The sequence below is a fragment of the Fistularia commersonii genome, chromosome 9 (genome assembly GCF_037954325.1).
Source record: "Fistularia commersonii isolate RoL2024-O1a breed Wild chromosome 9, RoL_Fcom_v1.0, whole genome shotgun sequence".
NCBI lineage: Eukaryota > Metazoa > Chordata > Actinopteri > Syngnathiformes > Fistulariidae > Fistularia > Fistularia commersonii.
In genome coordinates, this window is record NC_141292.1 from 14,050,293 (window position 1) to 14,069,631 (window position 19,339).

General features: G+C 41.9%; 1 protein-coding gene across 3 annotated transcripts; it reads right to left on the reverse strand.

The window, feature by feature from the left end:
- Positions 1 to 82: 82 nt before the first annotated feature.
- On the reverse strand, positions 83 to 19,317 carry mrrf (mitochondrial ribosome recycling factor). Of its 3 annotated transcripts, none has more exons than XM_086152635.1 (7): positions 19,240 to 19,317; positions 15,081 to 15,254; positions 14,194 to 14,341; positions 9,501 to 9,619; positions 5,143 to 5,234; positions 1,691 to 1,850; positions 83 to 723 (listed from the first exon to the last, which is right to left on the reverse strand). In XM_086152635.1, the coding sequence occupies exons 2-7, from the start codon at positions 15,162 to 15,164 to the stop codon at positions 646 to 648; spliced, it is 681 nt and encodes a 226-aa protein (XP_086008761.1). In that variant the 5' UTR covers positions 15,165 to 15,254; positions 19,240 to 19,317; the 3' UTR covers positions 83 to 645. The 3 variants fall into 3 exon arrangements, with proteins under 3 accessions (XP_086008761.1, XP_086008758.1, XP_086008760.1); XM_086152632.1 differs by having other exon boundaries at positions 14,194 to 14,346; positions 19,240 to 19,315; XM_086152634.1 differs by lacking the exon at positions 19,240 to 19,317 and adding an exon at positions 19,119 to 19,137 and having other exon boundaries at positions 14,194 to 14,346.
- Between the last annotated feature and the right edge of the window lie 22 nt (positions 19,318 to 19,339).

Genomic DNA, 19,339 nt, shown 5'->3' on the forward strand with positions numbered 1-19,339 from the left:
GAGGTGGTGGTGGTGTTGGGGGCAGGGGTGAGGGACTTCAAACCAAGAGATCAGGAAAAGAAAACAAGAGAGTGGAAGTGACGATACACATGGTACAAAGCAGGGCTTCTTTAATGGGCTCCATCAATAACCTGACTTTTTGGGTGAGAGAGTGGGGAGATGGTTTTTCTATCCAGTGCGGACGTTGCAGATATCTCGATGGAACAGACCCCCGCCAAAACAACGTTCGTTCGGGGTGATGTGTAATCTGCTTCATCGCGCCCAAAGTGCAGGTGGAAGAATAAAGAAACCCTGCCACCGATACAAACCTGTACCCAGTCTACATGGGTACAAGCGTGCTTGTTTTATCTAAAAAGACAACACTCTGACTAGGAGGGAGACCCACAAATCCCACTGGAAGTCCATTTGGCCGCTCGTGCTGACTGTTTGAAGACAGTATAGGTATCGGGTGGGTGGGGCAGCAGTCTGATGTTGTTGTTGTTGCCTTTTTCAGCCCCATGTGCAAAGTTTCTGCTCTCTTGCTGACAGCTTAACACAGATGTCACTCAACAGTGAGGAGGGGATGTTGTCCGGCCATGTGAAGGGGGGAACAAGGAAATGGCATGACGGGAAGCAAAACCTGCCACCTGCCAACGTCCCGAGCAGTCACCCCAGCAGTTCCTTGGTTTTGGTTGTGAGCTGCTTGTCAATGTCTGCAGCGACACCGTCTGCCATCTGCTGGATCTGTGGAGGCCAGAGGAGATAATAAATGGTCTGGATGGTCCCTGACGATTTAAAAAAAAAAAAAAAAAAAAAAAAAACCCAGGTCGATTTCAGTAAAAAGCTACTTCCTTCAACAAACCGCAGTGATGGTACTTTGGTCCTCCTCGGTGGATCATTTGAACTTGACCAAAACAAAATCTATTCTAAAACACAAAACCTCAAACCAAGTAGAAGTGTTGAATTTCACCGTTAATTAAATGCTGTTACAAAAACACGCAGTGACACATAATCTGGAATTTGAATCTATGCTTTTGACAATCCCAACATATTTCTTTTTGCTGAAGATCCAGCAAATTTTGAAGCAGCATTTGTTACAAATTAGGCTCCATTTGGATACATAAAACAGAGGTTTTCCATATGGTCTCCACTTATATATATATTTGTTTAAGTTCACACCTTGTAGTTTTCAAGTGCTTTATACTAGAATATTCACCCATCCACACACACACACACACACACACACTAATGGTTTGACAGCGGCATCAGGAGCAACTTGCAGATCAGCGTCTTGCCCAAGAACACGTCAGCATGTGGAGACAGAAGGAGACCCCCAAACTTCAAATTGGAGGATCGCCTCGCTCTACCAACCGAGCCACAGCCGCCCCATGTTTTTTTCTCCTATTACTATACATTTCTCGCTGCAACCAATGGGGGACGTCATCCAGTACGAGTACCTTAGTTGGTACTACGAAGTAAATAGTAATTCAAATAATTTGGGTGGGGTTTGGACAAACAACTGTAATTATAGAGCTGTGACCAAAGGACGAGTGTCTTTTATAAAAAGGGTCAAACACCAAATGTATTTGGCTGCTGAAAAAAATAGTTTTACCCCTATAAACATGATAAAAATGTTGATATGATTCATTACAAGGAATTGTTTGGAATTCTGGCGAGACGGTGAAACCTGCGACACACGCAACAACCAAACCTGTTTCTCCAGGAGTCGAATGATGTCCTCTGAGTGTCCCTCCTTGGCCTTTTTCACCTGGGCCACAGCACCAGAGCGCACCTTCCTCAGTGAGTCCTTGGCCCGGTTGCTGAACTGCTTAGCCATCTTGACGAGGTTCTCCCGGTGTTCTCGCGTCACCCTGCCAGGAATGGGGGTGGGTTGGTGATAATGATGAGAAAACAGTTGTTTAGCCCCTGCCATGAGATTTTTGTTTTTTTGGTCTCTATTTCAGATAAACATAAATCAAAACTATCAGATGATATGCGGTGATGCCAAAAATTACAATGTTTTAATGAAACTAAACTGTTTTGTCACTTTCCCCAGTAGACCAATAAGATATCTCCATGGAGTTTCAAATAACTTTACCATACAGTTTGGCTTTTTGTTCACAAATACCGGAAGAAAAAAATTAAGACATTAAAAAAGATTGAAAAATCTTTTTTGTTGATTGTAAACCCCTGAACCACCTCTAGATGGCAGCAGAGTCCTGGGAAAAAAATGAATATCGAAACGTTTTGGTGACAAATACACTGCTACATGTGGAATAGAAACTGAACTTTCCTCCTTTGACACTCGCTACTTTTTCATGCAATACTTTTTTATGAGTGTACAATCATAAAATATTTTACTTCTATAAGTTACTTGTTTACCTTGTACAAGTGTTTCCAGACAGTAGCTGCTTTTGCATTGTGGGAACGTTTTGCAGTTCCTAGAAATTCAGAAATTAGACTGTTTTTTCCAGGCACTCAGACAGTATAGTTGCTTACCTAGCTGTTAGAACCATTAAGGGTCCCACTTTTTAGGGTTCCATAGGAATTCATGTGACACAGCTGCCTGGTAAATGGTGTAACTGATAAGCCTTGCCCATTACCAGATGCTTCTTTGCTGTGTGCGATTTTAAAAAAAAAAACGATTGCAGTCACTACTTGGCTGTTTTGTCATGACAGTACGGGCAGAAGCAGCAAGAAAATGGGCTGACGAAGAGGTTCAAGCTCCTCTGGCCTTCTACGCCATGGAGGAGCTTCCAGGGCTCACAGCAGAACAAACATTTTTGCCAAAATAAGTACAAAGTTAGCAAATGGTGGAGCCTTTTCAAACAGAAAAGCAGTGCAAGGAGTAGATGAAAACACTTGAACTCAGAGAAAAACTTCTTAATCATGCAATCTTAGAACTTTTCAGTCCGAAAGTATCTATATACGGTTCTTTACAACTTACCTGACTTCAGGGACTGGCAGAGGACATAATTAACAAGTAATCTACTTTACAACTGTATTTCAATCAAAAGTTTTTTTTGTTTTAAACACTTTAATCAAACCAGGTAACAAACATGTAATTAAAAAGATTTTCATTTACTGAGAGAAAAAATACTTTTTTTTCTCCATTGAGAACATTTAATCTTTTTAAGTACTCTTTAAATAACAAGTTGTAATTTAGTTTTTTGAAATTTAGGTGATTTCTAAAAATCAACCCCTCCCCTCTCCCCCCAGCTATGGGAACCTCTGGCCCTGTGAGCTCGGCTGCACTCTCAAAAGACCTTTAGAAAAACTGTGAATGTAGATATATAAGAATATATTAAGGCTGAAAAGACCAAAATCTTCAACATTTTAGAAATTAGAAGTGAAAAGAAGAAAAGCTCTTAAAAGGGAGTCTACACCCTCATTTGTGCACATGTTGGGGGGAGAGAAGAGATCTACAGACAAATCGCCTCTCACAGCCGAGACGAAACATCCGCCATTCCATCAAGTTCGCATTTGCTTCCCACTTGTTAATCACTCGGAAAATCCTACTTTCCCGTTCCTTTAAGTTTTTTTTCTGTTGTTTTTCTTTTTGCTGCGCTTGGGACTATTTGCAAACAATCTCACTGCAGCGTGTATTTACCGCTGACAATACCGCCTAATTACTGATTCGGCAGCCAATCAAGGAGCGGCCTTTTCCTTTGCAAATGCAAATGGAGGCTTGGAGCGTGCAGACACTGATTGGAGGGGGGGGTCTTGACTCTCATGTCCCTCCTCTGCCAGACTAACACCTGCTGCTCCGTCCGCACACACGCACACACACACACACACACACACACACACACACACACACACACACACACACACACACACACACACACACACACACACACACACACACACACAGGCAGACAAGTTCAGTCAGTGACAGACCGACCCAGTGACAGACCAAAAACGGATCGAATAGCCAGAGGTTGCTGCTCGCCACAGCTGTCCGTGTGAATTTATTCATTAACATGCTCATTCAAGGACACACACACGCACGCACACACACACACACACACGCTTTGTTCAAAACAACCAACTTGAGGCATCGATCCATTTCCTAATTTCCTTTTGTTAGTATTAAAATAATCACCTAAGTCCCTTTTTTGATTTTTTTCAGAAAACACAAAAATCTGAGCCATGTGTTGAATAAGGGGTGAATTCTGGCAAAAACATATTTTTGTCAAAAATGACTAAGGCAAGTATTTTAAGAAAGTGAAGATATATAAAAATATCATTTCCACTGAGATGGGCACAATCTGACTTTGGGTGATGTTTCGCATAAGCTTGGTTACAAAAGATATGAACAGACTTGACGATGTACTATTTCTCCTGCAGCTTTTCCATAAACACCGACAACATACATGTGAGAATGTGCTTCTCTGCGGGGATAAGGGTGTAATGGGATTTTATTGATGTTGAGAGTAACCATGGCAACAAAAACTGACGTAAACCAATGCTAAATATTCCATGGTGGAAGAAAAAGGAGCGGCATGAGGTATGGTCAACACTACCACTGCAGTTTACTATTTAAGGTCAATATTCTGGTCACTAACTGTCTGATTGATCAAAACTTCAACAAGGTTATACATTTCTTTTCTTAAACTCTTAGACTCTTAAAGGCATGTTCAGAAGATCTTAAAAATATATGACGTATTCAATTTGTTAGTTTTGGGTTAAAGAGGTGACGACTTTGTAATTTTATGAATTTTGGATGAATGACTTGGCATTATAATTTAATTGTGAAAGAAATTAATTGGATTGACCTTTGTTTCCTTTACCGACTGACCAGCATCTTCTGTTCTTTGGTTTGAGGCTTTGGCAACTCAGTTCTGACTGCATTCCAACTGAAACATTTTTTTTAGTAATTTAAGGCCAATAGGCCTTATTTATCTAATATTATGTGCAATTTTTGAGGGAAGTAAAGTGAAAAAGGGGGTCAAATGGAGCTTTAGGACAACGGGGAGGTTAATGGATTCAGTGCTTTTTAAAGGATCTGCAAGAACCTTCTGTTTCACAAAACAACCAAAGTGTGTGTTTATATAAAACAGGAGTAATGCCTGGACAAACTGATGGATCACAGAAGAAAAGCAAATTTGTGTTTGTGTGTGTGTATGTGTGTGTGTGCGTGTGTGTGAAGGAGAGACTCACTTGGGAACAGGCACCTTGATAATGGTCCCGTCTACCTCAGGGTTTAGGTTCATACTGCTCTCTCTGAGGGCACGAGTGGCAGCCGCTGTAGCCTGAGGGTCCACGCATGCCACACACACACATACGCAAACACACACACACACTTTTATGAATGTTGGGTCACTGCAACAAAATGACTACAAATGCAGATAGTGCTCCAGCTGGCAATCATTAAGGTGCAGTGCTTGTGTGTGTATATGTGTGTGTGTGTGTCCATCTGGGGAAGCCCATACACTGTGGAAATGCCTTGGGCCACTGTCAGGACTGAGCCCTGTGGGAGAGCACTGAGGGGTTGCAGGGCAGGGCGTTGACCCTTGGTGACCTGAAGGAGAGTCTGCTTGCGAATGATACATGGCAACACTTTCTCTCTCTCGCTCGTTCTCTCTCTCTCTCTCTCTCACACACACACACACACACACACACACACACACACACACACACACACACACACACACACACACACACACACACACACACACACACACACACACACACACGTTTACCTTAAAATTGGATTTAAAAATTCATATATTGCCTTAATTACTTGCATTACTGTAACAGTAGTGTTAAACTGGCCGTATTTCCACAAAAGGTCTAAAATACATAAAAGCACATTCTAGATTAGGAGCTACGTTTTTTTAAGCTCATGCACGGATGTTTAATTGGTGGCGGGGAAACGCAAATCAGCGTTTTTCCATGGTTGAGAAACATTATGCAACAGATGTTGGGATATATATATATATATATATATATCTATACATATATGTTTCGAGGCATTAGCACTGCTACAGCGACATTTTTACATGGTGGGGTGGAGATTTTTCGATTTTTTTAAAACAGTCTGATCCCTCTTCAGTCCACTTTGTTTACCTCGGCTGGAGCGCGGCAAAGAGTGTGTCCTGTCAGAACGCAATCCATCACCCACCATTTCCCCCTCTGCATTATCTTTACGCAGGCTGGTGAATAATTAACTAAAAAAACTCAAAAGCTTATTCAGTCACGGGTTCACACGCGCTCTCACCGACAGATTCAAAATGGCTTTTCCATGCCTCCAAGGTAAATGTTTCGCACCCATAAATTTTCTTAAACGTCACTGCGGTGGACATTGGCGAGGATTTCCTTCTAATTTTTCATGCGCACTGCATGTTTTAACCTCAAGGTTTGATGCAGAATAAACATTTTATGTAAATAAATGGTCGCGGGAATCGATTGAGGCCGAAATATTGACTGATGTTACGAGAACCATGTGTGTTGTGATATATCTGTGAGACGTCCAGGGCTTGGACTCTGGCGTTTTTCCACAGGTTTCCCAGTGTCTCCAGGAAAAGGCTATTTTTGGTGCAGTGTCCAGACTGCTTCCCTGAAAGACCCAAAATTTGATCAATTGGCTGATCTGTAAGCCCCATGCTGAGCTCAGCTGATGGCTCCTCAACATCAGGGTCGCACCACCTGTCAATCAAACCTCAAGGAGACACCTTTGTTTGAACAACTAAACACAACAGCAGAAAGATGCGGAGACATCGATATTATCAGATTAGCGGGGTTCATCCTCAAACAGTTGGCAGTCGCAGAGCCACATACAGAGATATACAACAATTCACTCTCTCATTCAGACATCTGGCAATTTAGGGTCTCGAAAGAACTTACTAGATGCTTTTGGAGTTTGCACACGTAAACACAGGGAGACTCCAAGCAGAAAGGCCTCTGGTTGGATTAAACCAGGGACCTGTGGAGCAGAAGCAGAAATCACTGCGCCACCACTTTTCTTTCGGCTGCTCCCTTCAGGGCTGGCCACAGCGAATCGGCTTCCTCAATCTAACCCTATTCTCTGTATTCTCTTCTCTCACATGAAATAACTTCTGTTCCTCTTTCATGCCATCCTAGAAATCTCCTCTTCGGTCTTCCTCTTGTCCTGATGTCTAGCAGTCCCAACTCCAGCATCCTTCTACCAAGATATTCACAATCCCTCCACTGTCCATGTCCAAAGTATCTCAGGCTGGCTTCTCTGACCTTATCTGAGACATACCCCACAACCAAACATTGACGTCTATTCAACGCTACTTTCCACCCAGAAATCGTAAGTGCAGCCTGTCGGACATTTTAGAGAGGAATTCAGTGAAGAGATTTGTCAACACGGTGTGAAACTCCTTAAGGACTTCATCAAAAAAAGCTTTTTCCAATGTCTGGCAGGTATACAGACAGGAAGACACTTATCTTTGACTTCACATACGTGAAAAACACCGCCACTCTATGCACAACATGATCCTTTGCTCTGGCTAGCACTGCAGCATTTAGAAACAGAGAGGTGAGGCTGAACAGTGGAAAGCGGACCGTGGTGGAGGGGAGTGGGGGTGGGAGGTGAGGGGGGATATGGGAAAGGAGGGAGGCTTTGAACCACCGAAAACACAAGTTGCACTTCCTCCAAACCGCATGAAAACTCCCTTAGCTGAGCATTACAAGGCGTGTACACGTGCAATCCCAGGAAATAGCGCATAGAATTTCCCCGCTTCCCCCAACGCCCCTCTAACCCCTTCTCCTTGGACAGCTCCTTCCAGTGTTTCCCGCTGGGGAAAAAAAAAAGGTGGGGAGATAAAAGGAATCAATTTGCGTGCATTAAATAAATTCACAGGCTCTTGTTTCGCTTCCTTTTTAGTCTGAAAGCAGGCCAAGGGTCTCCACTTGCTGTCTTTGTGTGATCAATTCAGCGCTGTGCCAATGTCCAATTATTCTCGGCATAACCGGCCGCATTCTCCACATCACCGGCCACTTCCCTCTCTCGAACGGCAAATTAAATAAATGATTTTGCGTGAGGTTCTGGTTAATGTGTCAGCAAGGGTGGAAGAGAGGAATTAGGTAGAAGTCAAACATCAAACGCAAACGGGCGGCTTCAAAGCAGAGGAGCAAATGGAGGGAAATGTGTGCATGCGCACGTTTGTGTGTGTGTGTGGGGTCCAGATTCACAGGTCCGACGTGTCGAAAAACAGCCCCTTCCCAGGCTGCTGTTAATGAAAGAACGGAAAACAAATTGACAGGCCTCTGGAGCGGCCGGTAATGGATAGACATCATTATAAGCCTATAAGCCTATTAGCTGCAGGCACTGAGAAGTGACCTCTGCATGGGACTTGGGTAACGTAGAGTACGACACGTTGATGTACGCGTGTGTGTGTGTGTGTGCGTGCGTCTCCCGGCATGTGTGTGGTCTGCGGTCAGGAGTTTTGTGGGAAGGAACTAGACTGACTTCAGGATCCATTCAGCTTCCTACAGGCTGAAGACTTGAAATTCCTGATAGGAGATGCTGATAAATATGGGCGTCTGCTTGTTTTGGGATGCCAGGACAAAGAGAAGGGCAAAAATAAAAATGCGGAAAGGTGCTGCTTCGTGCTTGTGAAAAGGTAACGGACAGGTGGTTCTGCAAAGGGAACAAACCATTCCTTACAATGAAAGAAAAAAAAAGAAATGGTCTAAGCAAAATGTATTCTTTTGCACAAGTTCTATCCGTCACACTGCTGGGCGGCCTATGATAACCAGCTGCTTCGGGCGCCACTTACAACGCCACAACATGAGACATTAACGTTGATTTAAATTCACTTAAGAAAAAAAAAATGTCAATTAAACTCAAAACTGTGTGTGTGCTCTTCACACCCATATTTAAAACTTGTTATTAAAAAGTAAAAAATGGAGGTCATTGGTGCTGAGAGGCCCTCACTGGACGTTGAACCCCCACTTTGCTCTTGCAGACAGAGTGTGGCGCTGAATAGAGCAATGCCATGTCATTGTGAGGATGGAGAGAGAAAAGAAAAATAATCTACTCCTTCCAAACATGGGGGTAAAATGAGGTAATTTCCTATTCTAAGGCAACTCATGCGCAGACACCAGAAGGTATGTAATCCCCGACGCGACTCACACGCACGCACACACACGCACACGCACGCACACACACACACACACACACACACACACACACACACACACACACACACACACACACACACGTGTCTTGCTATCAGTTTCAGCCCCAGAACAAAGTGCTCCCCGAGTTATCAATCAATTATCATCCTAGTCTGAACAGGGGAATGTGAAAGAGGGAAAAAAGAGATAGAGCGACAGTGTGTGATGGAGAGATTAAAAAAAAAAGATTAAGGTCAGGTTTCATTTCCAGGGTTGTGGTGGATCTTTGACTGAGTTTAGTTGGTGTGTTAGTTGGTATGAGCAAAACAAAAAAAAAAAAGAGTGTGTGTGTGTGTGTGTGTGTGTGTGTGTGTGTGTGCGTGTGTGCGCATGTGTGTGTGTGTGTGTACGTACGGGTACATCTGCCCTACCTCAGGGAAGCTGCTCATGTTAACCATAATGAGCTGAGGTGACTTCATGGAGATCTGGCCCAGCTGGTTGAGAGGGAACTTCCCATCCTGAGTTGTCACAACGATGTGATCCAGGGCTCCTACACAAAGGCAGGGAATTATTATTATTATTGTTGTTGTATTAGTCTCAAATATTTTTCTCTTATAAACTGGACTGAAAATATTTCAGCCAAACAATATTTGCCATGAATACATCAAAAGTGAAAATCCACGAGTTTATATATCCTTTTAATATACAAGCAGCAAATGTTTTTGTCTTTGCAATTTCTTGTTTTTAAAATCATTTAAATCTATTTATCTATTTATTGGCTTCACTTTTGACAAGGTGATATTTATAGTTCAGGGCCTAAATAAGCCACCAGAGCTAAAATTTACTGATTTTTTTTAAATCCCCTTGAGCTTCAGCACCAAGAACGCACTGAAATACATTGAGAAAAATAGTACTTAAAAAAATCATCAAAACATAAAACGTTTCAATCAAACATTTGAATGAAGTAATACAAAAAAATGGCCAGCTGATTCAAAAGAAAGTATCTAAAATGACTTAAAAGGGGATTAGAACAGGAAAGAGACAGGACAGATTTGAGCAGATTTCTGATAAATATTGATAATGACATCAGGGCACTGAAATCGCATGTTCTTGACCAAATAAACAGTATTGATTATCAGTTGTTTTTTTTTTTTCATTTTTCTCTATGTGACAATGTGAGACGGATGAAACTAACTGGTGCAGGCCAATGTGAAAAGCTAGCTCATTTATTCAATAAGCTGACAAAAAAGGCCAAAACATAGAAATCCATTTGTTCATTAAATCTTACATATGTGGCCCAGTTCCAGCACGGGAGGATTCCAGGGCTTATACCCGCTGTGCTGACGGCATTTCAGATGGATAAATAGCAAGAAGCCTGTCCGTGGGCGATGGTTTTGTTGAATTGAGAGACAGGATGAGGAGCAATCACATGACTGTGTCGAACCAAGGAGGAAGCCGTCGCAGTGTTTCCACACTGAGACTGTCTGTCCTCATTGCAGTGACAAGAAGCAAAGCTGTGTCTGCCAGCTTGATGTTTACTCTCCACCACCATCCCTCGCTCTCAAGGCTCCACCCATCCTTTTCTCCCTCCATCCATCCATCCATCCATCTGGCTAATCTCAGACGCAGTTGTTTCCTCCTTCTCCACCTCTGCCTTCCATCACCCCCTCCCTGTGTTACCCGCCGAAGACTGGGGTACTGTTGGTGGTGGTGTGTGTCTGAGTATGCACAAAGGGTGTGTGTCTGTGTGTGTGTGTGAGAGTGAGAGAGAGAGAGAGAGAGAGAGAGAGAGAGAGAGAGAGAGAGAGAGAATCCAGTTAGCTTAGAGGACTGAGCCTTTCAAGAACACAAGACACAAGTCATCGGCAGCGCACACAAAGTAAAAGGCCCACACTCATACACACACAGGTCACGACTCCTAAAAAAAATTATGAGAGACGACTGACTGTCCTCTGCTGATTTTTGCTATCCTTTCTTATTTTCTTTTGAGGTGGGGAGGGTGATTTCTTTCTGAATTTCTTGCTTATTTTAATTTGATCTCTAGCTCATTTTTGACATGAACTCTTGCAAACGCCAATTTGATGACAGCCCACTCATCTTGCTGTATCAACAGGCATTATGTCCTGGGTGACGTAGCATCTCTGCACTGCAAAAAAAAAACATTCTTTCAAACGTCAAATTAGCATATTTAATTTGAAAATATAAAAAGGGAAGACAAAAAAATTTGCCAAATGACTACAGGGGGTCCTCGAGCTGGAACTACCATAGCCTAAGTAGCTTACCTATTCTAACACACCCTAAAATCACAAGTATATATCAAGAAACAGAACTAGGCCATAGGAAAATGATGGGGAACGCATAATTACAGCACAAAAATGTGACATAAATGAAACTGTAATAAAAACAAGCAAACATAAAAATAAGAGGACAGACATAAACAAAGCAAACTCCCTAACAAATGCCCCGTAATAGTGTATCCTTCCACTGCGCACAAACAAGTTTATCTGTGACATTTGAATTTTACATTTGCCACTCAGGTCGGGATTTATTTGTGGAATTATTAACAGGATTACTGCCGTAAAGTCGAAAATCACGTATGTTGAGGACCCCCTGTAAATAATTAAAACAATGAAAAAAACAATTCAAGACAGATTTGCGATCAGCAGTCATTTAAGCATACTTTTGTTAACTGTGAGATGATTCCCAGATATCGTCAGCATCAACATCTTAATCATAAACCATCACCTTGGTCCAGACTGAGAGGACCCTCCCAGCCCATCAGCCAAAAGGCTCTTGGCAATCCAAAGTTGTAACAATTTTCAAGCAAAAGAAAAAGTTATATTTATTATCCTGGGCTCTTTTGTGGCAACTGAATTTTCCTCTTACCACCACTAGGTGGCACAAAAAGGTCCATGCATAAGGAAAACAGGTTGAGTTGAAGGAGTGAAGAAGAGTTGAAATCAGTCCAAAATGTTATGTCCCAATATGAGGACTTGGGGGTTGCAGCCTGATTGCTCATCTGTGACCAACCCTATCAACGGCACTGACTCCTTCCATTCTAAGCCCGTCTAAAAATTCCTGCAGTATATTAGCCTGCCCGCGCGCACACACGCACACACACACACACAAAATGCATTCATGGCGTCACACAACAGCACAGTCATATCCACACACACTTACTCATAATCTTAATAGAAGCCAGATGAGAAGTTCATGGAAACACATACACACACACACACACACACACACAAACGGAAAAAAAAAAAAGAGACACACATTTGGACAACTGACGTCATTCCATTCCACAATCTCATCTCTCCTGTCAGCTCTAAGTCCTGCTGCCTCCCTGGATTACTGTGCAGCTGGACAGAAAAAGGGGAATGGACGGACTGGAGGAGTTCAGTGAGAGATGGACAGACAGATGGAGGAGAGGATGACAGGATGGGGGAGGGGCGGCAGAACAGATGGAAGCTGGGAAAGGTTTGCCCTGTGAACAAATCTTTCCCCGTGGATCAATAAAGACGTCCGAAATTGAAAGTGTTGTCTCAGCAAAGGGCAAAATAATGAAATGATTGAACAAACAATGAGGAGAGGGAGTAATGGATAGATGGCTGAGGGGAGGTAGGAGGGATAGGGTGGGGGCTGGTGGGTTTGGGAAGGAACCTGCACGGCAATTGTTGATTGATGAAAAGGGAAGAAAATGGAAGAAAGCTGATGGGAAGAGGTAGAAAAACGGTCTGGTTTAATAAATGACAAGCGGTGAGATGGCCAGGGAAATAAAAAAAAAGGGGGGGGGGGGGGGATATTGAGATGCTGGCCATAAAAGGAAGACGAGGTTTTATGTGATACATATATATATGTGTGTGTGTGTGTGTGTGTGTGTGTGTGTGTGTGTCAATCAATTGTATTATAATCATAATTACCATAATATATAAAAATACAACGTTCTGTGGTTGGCTCCTTCCTAAGAATCTACTATTATAATAACCCCTCCGACAACCACTCCCCTTCAAACCTAAGTCCCATTTGTTAGAGCCCAGAGGCACCGGGATCACGACCTGGATGTAGTTAGGGAAACAGAGGTCAAACCAGGGTCAAGGCAAGGTTACGTGGCCCTCAATTTTCTGCAAACGGTCATAAAGTCAAAAGTAAAAAAAAAAAAGAAAGTCTGACTCCTGCAGGAAACAAGCAGAAAAAGTAAAAGCGTGATCAATACAAAACCCGAAACCCAAACCCCAACTTTTTTTGCAAATAAAATAAACACACACACACGCACGCGCACGCACACGCACACACGCACACACGCACACACACACACACACACACACACACACACACACACACACACACACACACACACACACACACAATCTCAATCACAAGGAATAGACTGCAGGGTGTTTGTCTATAAAGTTATCTTGTCGATGTTTTTATGCCAGACGGACACTGAACACTAGGTTGCAGCAGGCGGAGAGTCAAACTCTCCATGAGGTAAAACAACGCTATTGCTGAGAGGCTGCAGCTATGAACAGTGCCAATGTCCCACTTTTTTTAAGCCAGTCTGGAACGCCCATCTCTTCTTGCTTAATTAAACCTTTTTTTTATTTTTATTTTTTTTTTATGAGACACTACCACAAAATTTGCATGAAATGACAAACCCAATTAGCTGAGAAATCACAAACTAATCAGCATTAGATTGTCTTAAAAAATCTTAGACACATTACTCAAATCACAATGTAACCTCGAAACTGAGAGAAATCGGCTGAAAATGACACAGTCATTAAAATATAAAACTAAAATTGAGCTGGAAGTTACCTTGAAATCGGACAGAACATTGAAAAATGTCCTTTAAAAATCATAATGACCTTTTGCAGAAGAATCAGAAGAATGAAATGGTTCGATTCCTGATGCGTCAGCCTATTTCGTAAATCCTTATCAAGGTATGTAAATACAGCTATATATAATAATAATAATAAATAGTAAAGTAATAAATAAAGTAATAAATTAATAATTAATAAAGTGGTTTTAGATGTACAGTACTACACTTCAATAGACAAAACTCCATCAGGAATCCACCAGCCCCACTCCATAGTTCAGTCCCCAGGACTGACAAACTGCTCCCACCTGGCGAAGTCCTGATGCTCAGGTTGCGCGCGAAGTCATCATTGAGTGCAGCGAGAACTGCCGTCATGTCCTCCCTCAGCTCCTCCAGGCTGATGATGTCTTCCACCAGAGCAGAGTTGATTTTCACCTTTGTCGATGGTCCCTTTGACTTCACTTGGAGAATCGGGAAGGGGGGGTAAAAGAAAAATATACAATCACAAGCTCTGATCCGGGATGCTAAAAAAATCCCAAGATACTAAATAAATACCGTCATTTCCAGACTATAAGACGCTACTTTTTTCACACATATTGAATACTGCAACTTAACAATAATGAGGCTAATTTATGGATTTCTTTTAGCCTTGTCAGATCAGACCAATGAAATTACCATGAAATTCTGAGACTGTTCAAATCCAGCAGATTATGCCTGGAGATTATGCCTTTAATGGTTTTAGTGCGCAGGAGGAAGACAAAGATCGTGATCAACTAGAGAAGGACAAAATGGGGATAGAAAATGGATGGATGGATGGACTTTTCCTTGTGTTATTTATTATTAATCTTTTTCATCGTCCGTGTTACTGGCACTGTTCAGAAAAAAAGGCATTTCCAGTACGTATCTATGGACGTTACCGGTATGCATTTAATTAAAAGTAAAAAAAAAATGTTTCTGTATAAATATCTCATGTTACAACATGGATACCTGTGGCTTATAGACAAGTGTGGTCTATATATGTACATATATATTTATTTTTTTATTTTCAGCTGGTGCAGCTTATATTCAGGTGCACTCAATAGTCTGGAAAATGCGGTACAGGCATCTAAATTAGAAATATAGAAGATATAAAAATTAATTAATGAATAAAGAATGCAACCTCTTCACCTCTTTTTCAAACATCACTGCTGCTCACCTTTTGACTTTTTGGTGGCATACAGTCTTGTGCACATGGTTGGAGGGCAGGGCCCGGCAGGGCACAGGAGGGGGGCGCGGACATTCGTGGCAGCCGCCAGGGGACACCTGACCTGCCGTGCAAGAGCCTGGCACAGCAGGGGTCGCAGCAGGGTGAGATGGTTCATGGCCATCACTGAGAGAAGAGCACAAATACAGAAGAGGTTACCACTGAAGTAACACATGACCATCATTTAGATTGAGAGAAATGTTAAAAAATTGAGACAAAGTGATGCACATAATTTTGAAACATCCTAAAATAGAAGTTTGATAAAGCAGGAGTAGATCATTGTGATATTACACTTAAAAGAGACAATGCTGTCACCATCCTCCAGAGGGCGATCCTGCTCAATTAGCTACAGTGTTACTAGAAGCAGGAGTCAACAAATGTTAGACGATCATCACCTTGAGAAGACAATGGCCTATAAGAATATGGTGAACCTAAGGGGTCAAAACAAACCTTTAGAAAAAACAAAGCTTATAATTTTACTGCACATAAAAATCATCAGATATTTGGTTGAATATTCTAATCAGTGAATTTGTTACCTCCCAATGGCCCAGCCCTGCCTCTTCCACAAACACACCTACGGACCCAACCCAACTCTTGTTTGGGAATTCCTCAAGGGGAACCTCCCACTGAGGAGCACACAACTCCACTGGACCGGGTCATTTTTTTTTTCCAAACACCCACGAGCCTCCCACCTCGTCAACTGCCCTGCCTCGGGCTGCAAGCGACGACACCAACCATGGCGTGCACGCACATGTGTGGACATGGTTCCCGAAGTCACAAAAAAAAAAAAAAAAAGAGCCCAGACACAAACAGATGCCGGAGGGACGCCATTCATTGCCAGTCGCTGTGAACGGCTTAGTATTTGTGAGGGGATAGCATACCAGGCAGGGGATGTGGAGGTAGAGTGGGGGGGGGGTGATAAAACGCAGGCTGACTGCATCACAACACCAGCGTCCCTCCTCATGCAGGTGATAAGATGTGGTGTGTGTTTATTCCGGGCTCCAGACTCAAAGCACGATAGCCAACCATGTGGATTGTCTAGGCAGCAGCCACTACCTGTTGTTGTGACGGAGTCCACTGTGACATGTTTTTGATAGGAAACCCTTAACTGTCCATCTGAACCCCCCACCTCACCAATCCTCCCAACCACCACCACCACCACATCACTTGAGAAAAAAACATAACAACAAAATTATAAGATTACTGAAATCCCTTATATTTGGCCATTGTAAAGACACCAGTGGGGAGGTGCTACAGGGATGTCAAAATAAAAGCAGATGTGACATATAGATCTCAGTCTTTCACGGAAGTTAACATTTCTGCCTCAAAACAAGAAGGTCCCTGGTTCAATTCCAACAGGAGGGGTCTCTGTGTGGAGCCTTCTTGTTCTCTCATGTGTGTGTTAATCCAAAAATATGCAGGAGGTTCACTGGAGACCCTACATTGCCCAGATGTGGGAATGAGAGAGTGAATGAGTGAATGGTTGTTTGTCTCTACATGATGTGTGAATGAGAGAGTAAACGCTTGCCTCTATGTGACATGAAAAAGAGTGAATGATTGTATGTCTTTATATGACATGTGAATGAGAGAGCTGGGATAGGCTCCAGCACCCCCCCCACCCCCACCCTGAGTGTAAATACCTTATTGGTTGCATGTAGGGGATGTGATTGGTAAATCTGGGAAACTTTCATCATCTCGATACACCTTTCCTACAAGCTGTTGTGGCCAATTCGACAGCAGCTGCCTAACAAAACCTGCTGGATTCATGCAAATACTTAGGTCATCTTTAAAACAGGTCCAGAGGATTTTTGTTTTCTGACCCTTGATATTCGAAAGTGAATATCAAAGCTATTCAAGCTATACAATTTGCCACAGGTGGGATTTCACCCACCTGTGACAAATTGCGTGTCACTGTTTCAAAAGAACTTTTCATTTCATACATTCAATAATAAATTTCACGTCATAGTTGAGCTACTGAGCTTAAAGATTTCACTTACATAAATGTTTTTAAAAAATGTGTTTATCAATTTCAGTCCTTCTAAGGTCAAATTGACATCCTCTGACAATAGGCCAAAGGACATAGACAAATACTGTATTGCTGTGTATATAATCAACGCATGCATATAATCAGTACAGTATTGGATAAGGTTTTTTGCTTTAAACTCACAAAATAAAGCAGCTTTTTGAAGTATTACAGTAAGTAAGATGATCAGAATACTTCCTAATTTGCAAATCAAAGAACCAACAACTCAAACTAAAAATTCCAACTGGTTTTGCCAACTTGCTTGTTCAACAACTGAACCTAACAGGCACCCTAAGCAAGCAGATTTGTCGACGGCCTGATGCTGTGTGATATGGCGCGCTGTGGTAGAGCAGGTATAGATGTGGGATGCTGACGGATCTCTTTGGAGGGCAAGTGGAGCAGAAAACGCGTAGCACAGGTGTTTACGTGGATACTGTAGCTGCGTATCCTGTAAATTCACACAGGGCGGCAGCTGCAGACACACCTCGCCTTCTTCAGCGGCGAAGGGCCAGCTGGGGAACCCGCATGAGCTCTCCTTTGTTGAGCAGAACATATCTGATATCTGTTCTTCCTGGATATACCTCAGACTGGCCGCAAACACACTCCCACCAAGCTATGACTCTTAATGTGGATCAAGTGTTTTCAATGCAATTTTCAAGTACGTTCATTTCCCTTTCCTGATATCATACTTAACACTTCACAACTCAATATATACGTCAAAATGTCATGTATATGCTAATCATCTAGTATGTATGTTCTCTATACATCTTGACCTTTTGAAGTTAGAAAGAAGCGACCGATTCAACAACAGTTTTCTTTGTGTGAGGAAACCGTTCGTCTTCAATTCAGTGTCCAAAGTATTAAGATAAGCAAACTGTGACTCAAATTTCTCACATTTCCTTAAAAAAGAAATAAAAACTTAATGTGACAGTCATTATTAATTGAATCCTGTTTTCACAGACACTGTCATACTAGCTTTAAACAATAATGCAAAAATACCGAAGATGTATAATCTCAAACTGTGAATATATGAATACACCTCAAGAAACCTTAAAGAATTTTTGAAATGACAAACATTTAAGTTCAATATATTCCAACAATAATAAGGATACATATTCATAAAGCAATTTTCACAACTGCACAACAGAAAGACTAGGAATAATTTCAGCTAATATCTGAACAATCACTCCTCAAAGACAAGGTTCCCATATCCCAATCACTTAATACATTTTTTCTTCATTATGATCAGTGAACAGTTATTCATTTTGACCCTTCTCTCTGTTCTATCATCCTGATGCAACCCCAAGAGAGTTTCTTTATTTTGGTAGAACCTGTTGGTTCCTGGGGCCTCTTTTCTGTTTCCACTGCAACACAGGAGACTAACTGGCAGGATCCAGATTTTATTTCTTAATTTACTCGGTCTTGATTTTATTTTCTCAATCGTCTAGCACAACTCAAACCGACAATGGAATGTGTATTTAAATGCCACGAATACACAAATCTAATGAATTACACAACATGCAGGAAGAGTATGATTTTGCATTCATACTCTTTTTCAGAGTTTCTCAAAACAGATATGAAGATGAATGGCTTCTGAAAATTGCAATATTACTATATTATAGTGCCCAGTCCTATTAAAACATCTTCGATTGCCATTCTTTAAAGCCACTTAAAAAGGCTCATGTTACAAAAGTTACAAAGCCAGTAACAGACGATGATCATGCCTGATAAGTGACATATATTGGTCATACGTCAACTATTAGCATTATTTTTTTGATCAAAAAATCTTTACACGCACTACCCAAATCAGAGAGGATTTTGTAAAACACATCAGCATAATTGAGGTCCTGTTATTCGGTTTCATTTGAGGTAAATCGTTAGGAAATGATGATTTACCACAAACCATGCATTACCCTTATGTTAATGTAGCAGTGAAGGTCGGTATGATTGGCAAGCAACTTCCTCACCCCTATCATTTACAGTGATATGTTACGTGGACTCGGGAAGCAAATTCGATCGAAACAATTTAAAAACGACCAGCCAGATAGCATAAATTGACTCTTAGTAGCGCCGAAAGCTGTTACTTACTTTCAAGCGACAATTCTTGACAAGAGCATGTAAGCAGGGGGAGATAAATTGAGTTTCATTCGACGTCATCATTCAGCGACGCTTTACGCCGTCCAAGTCT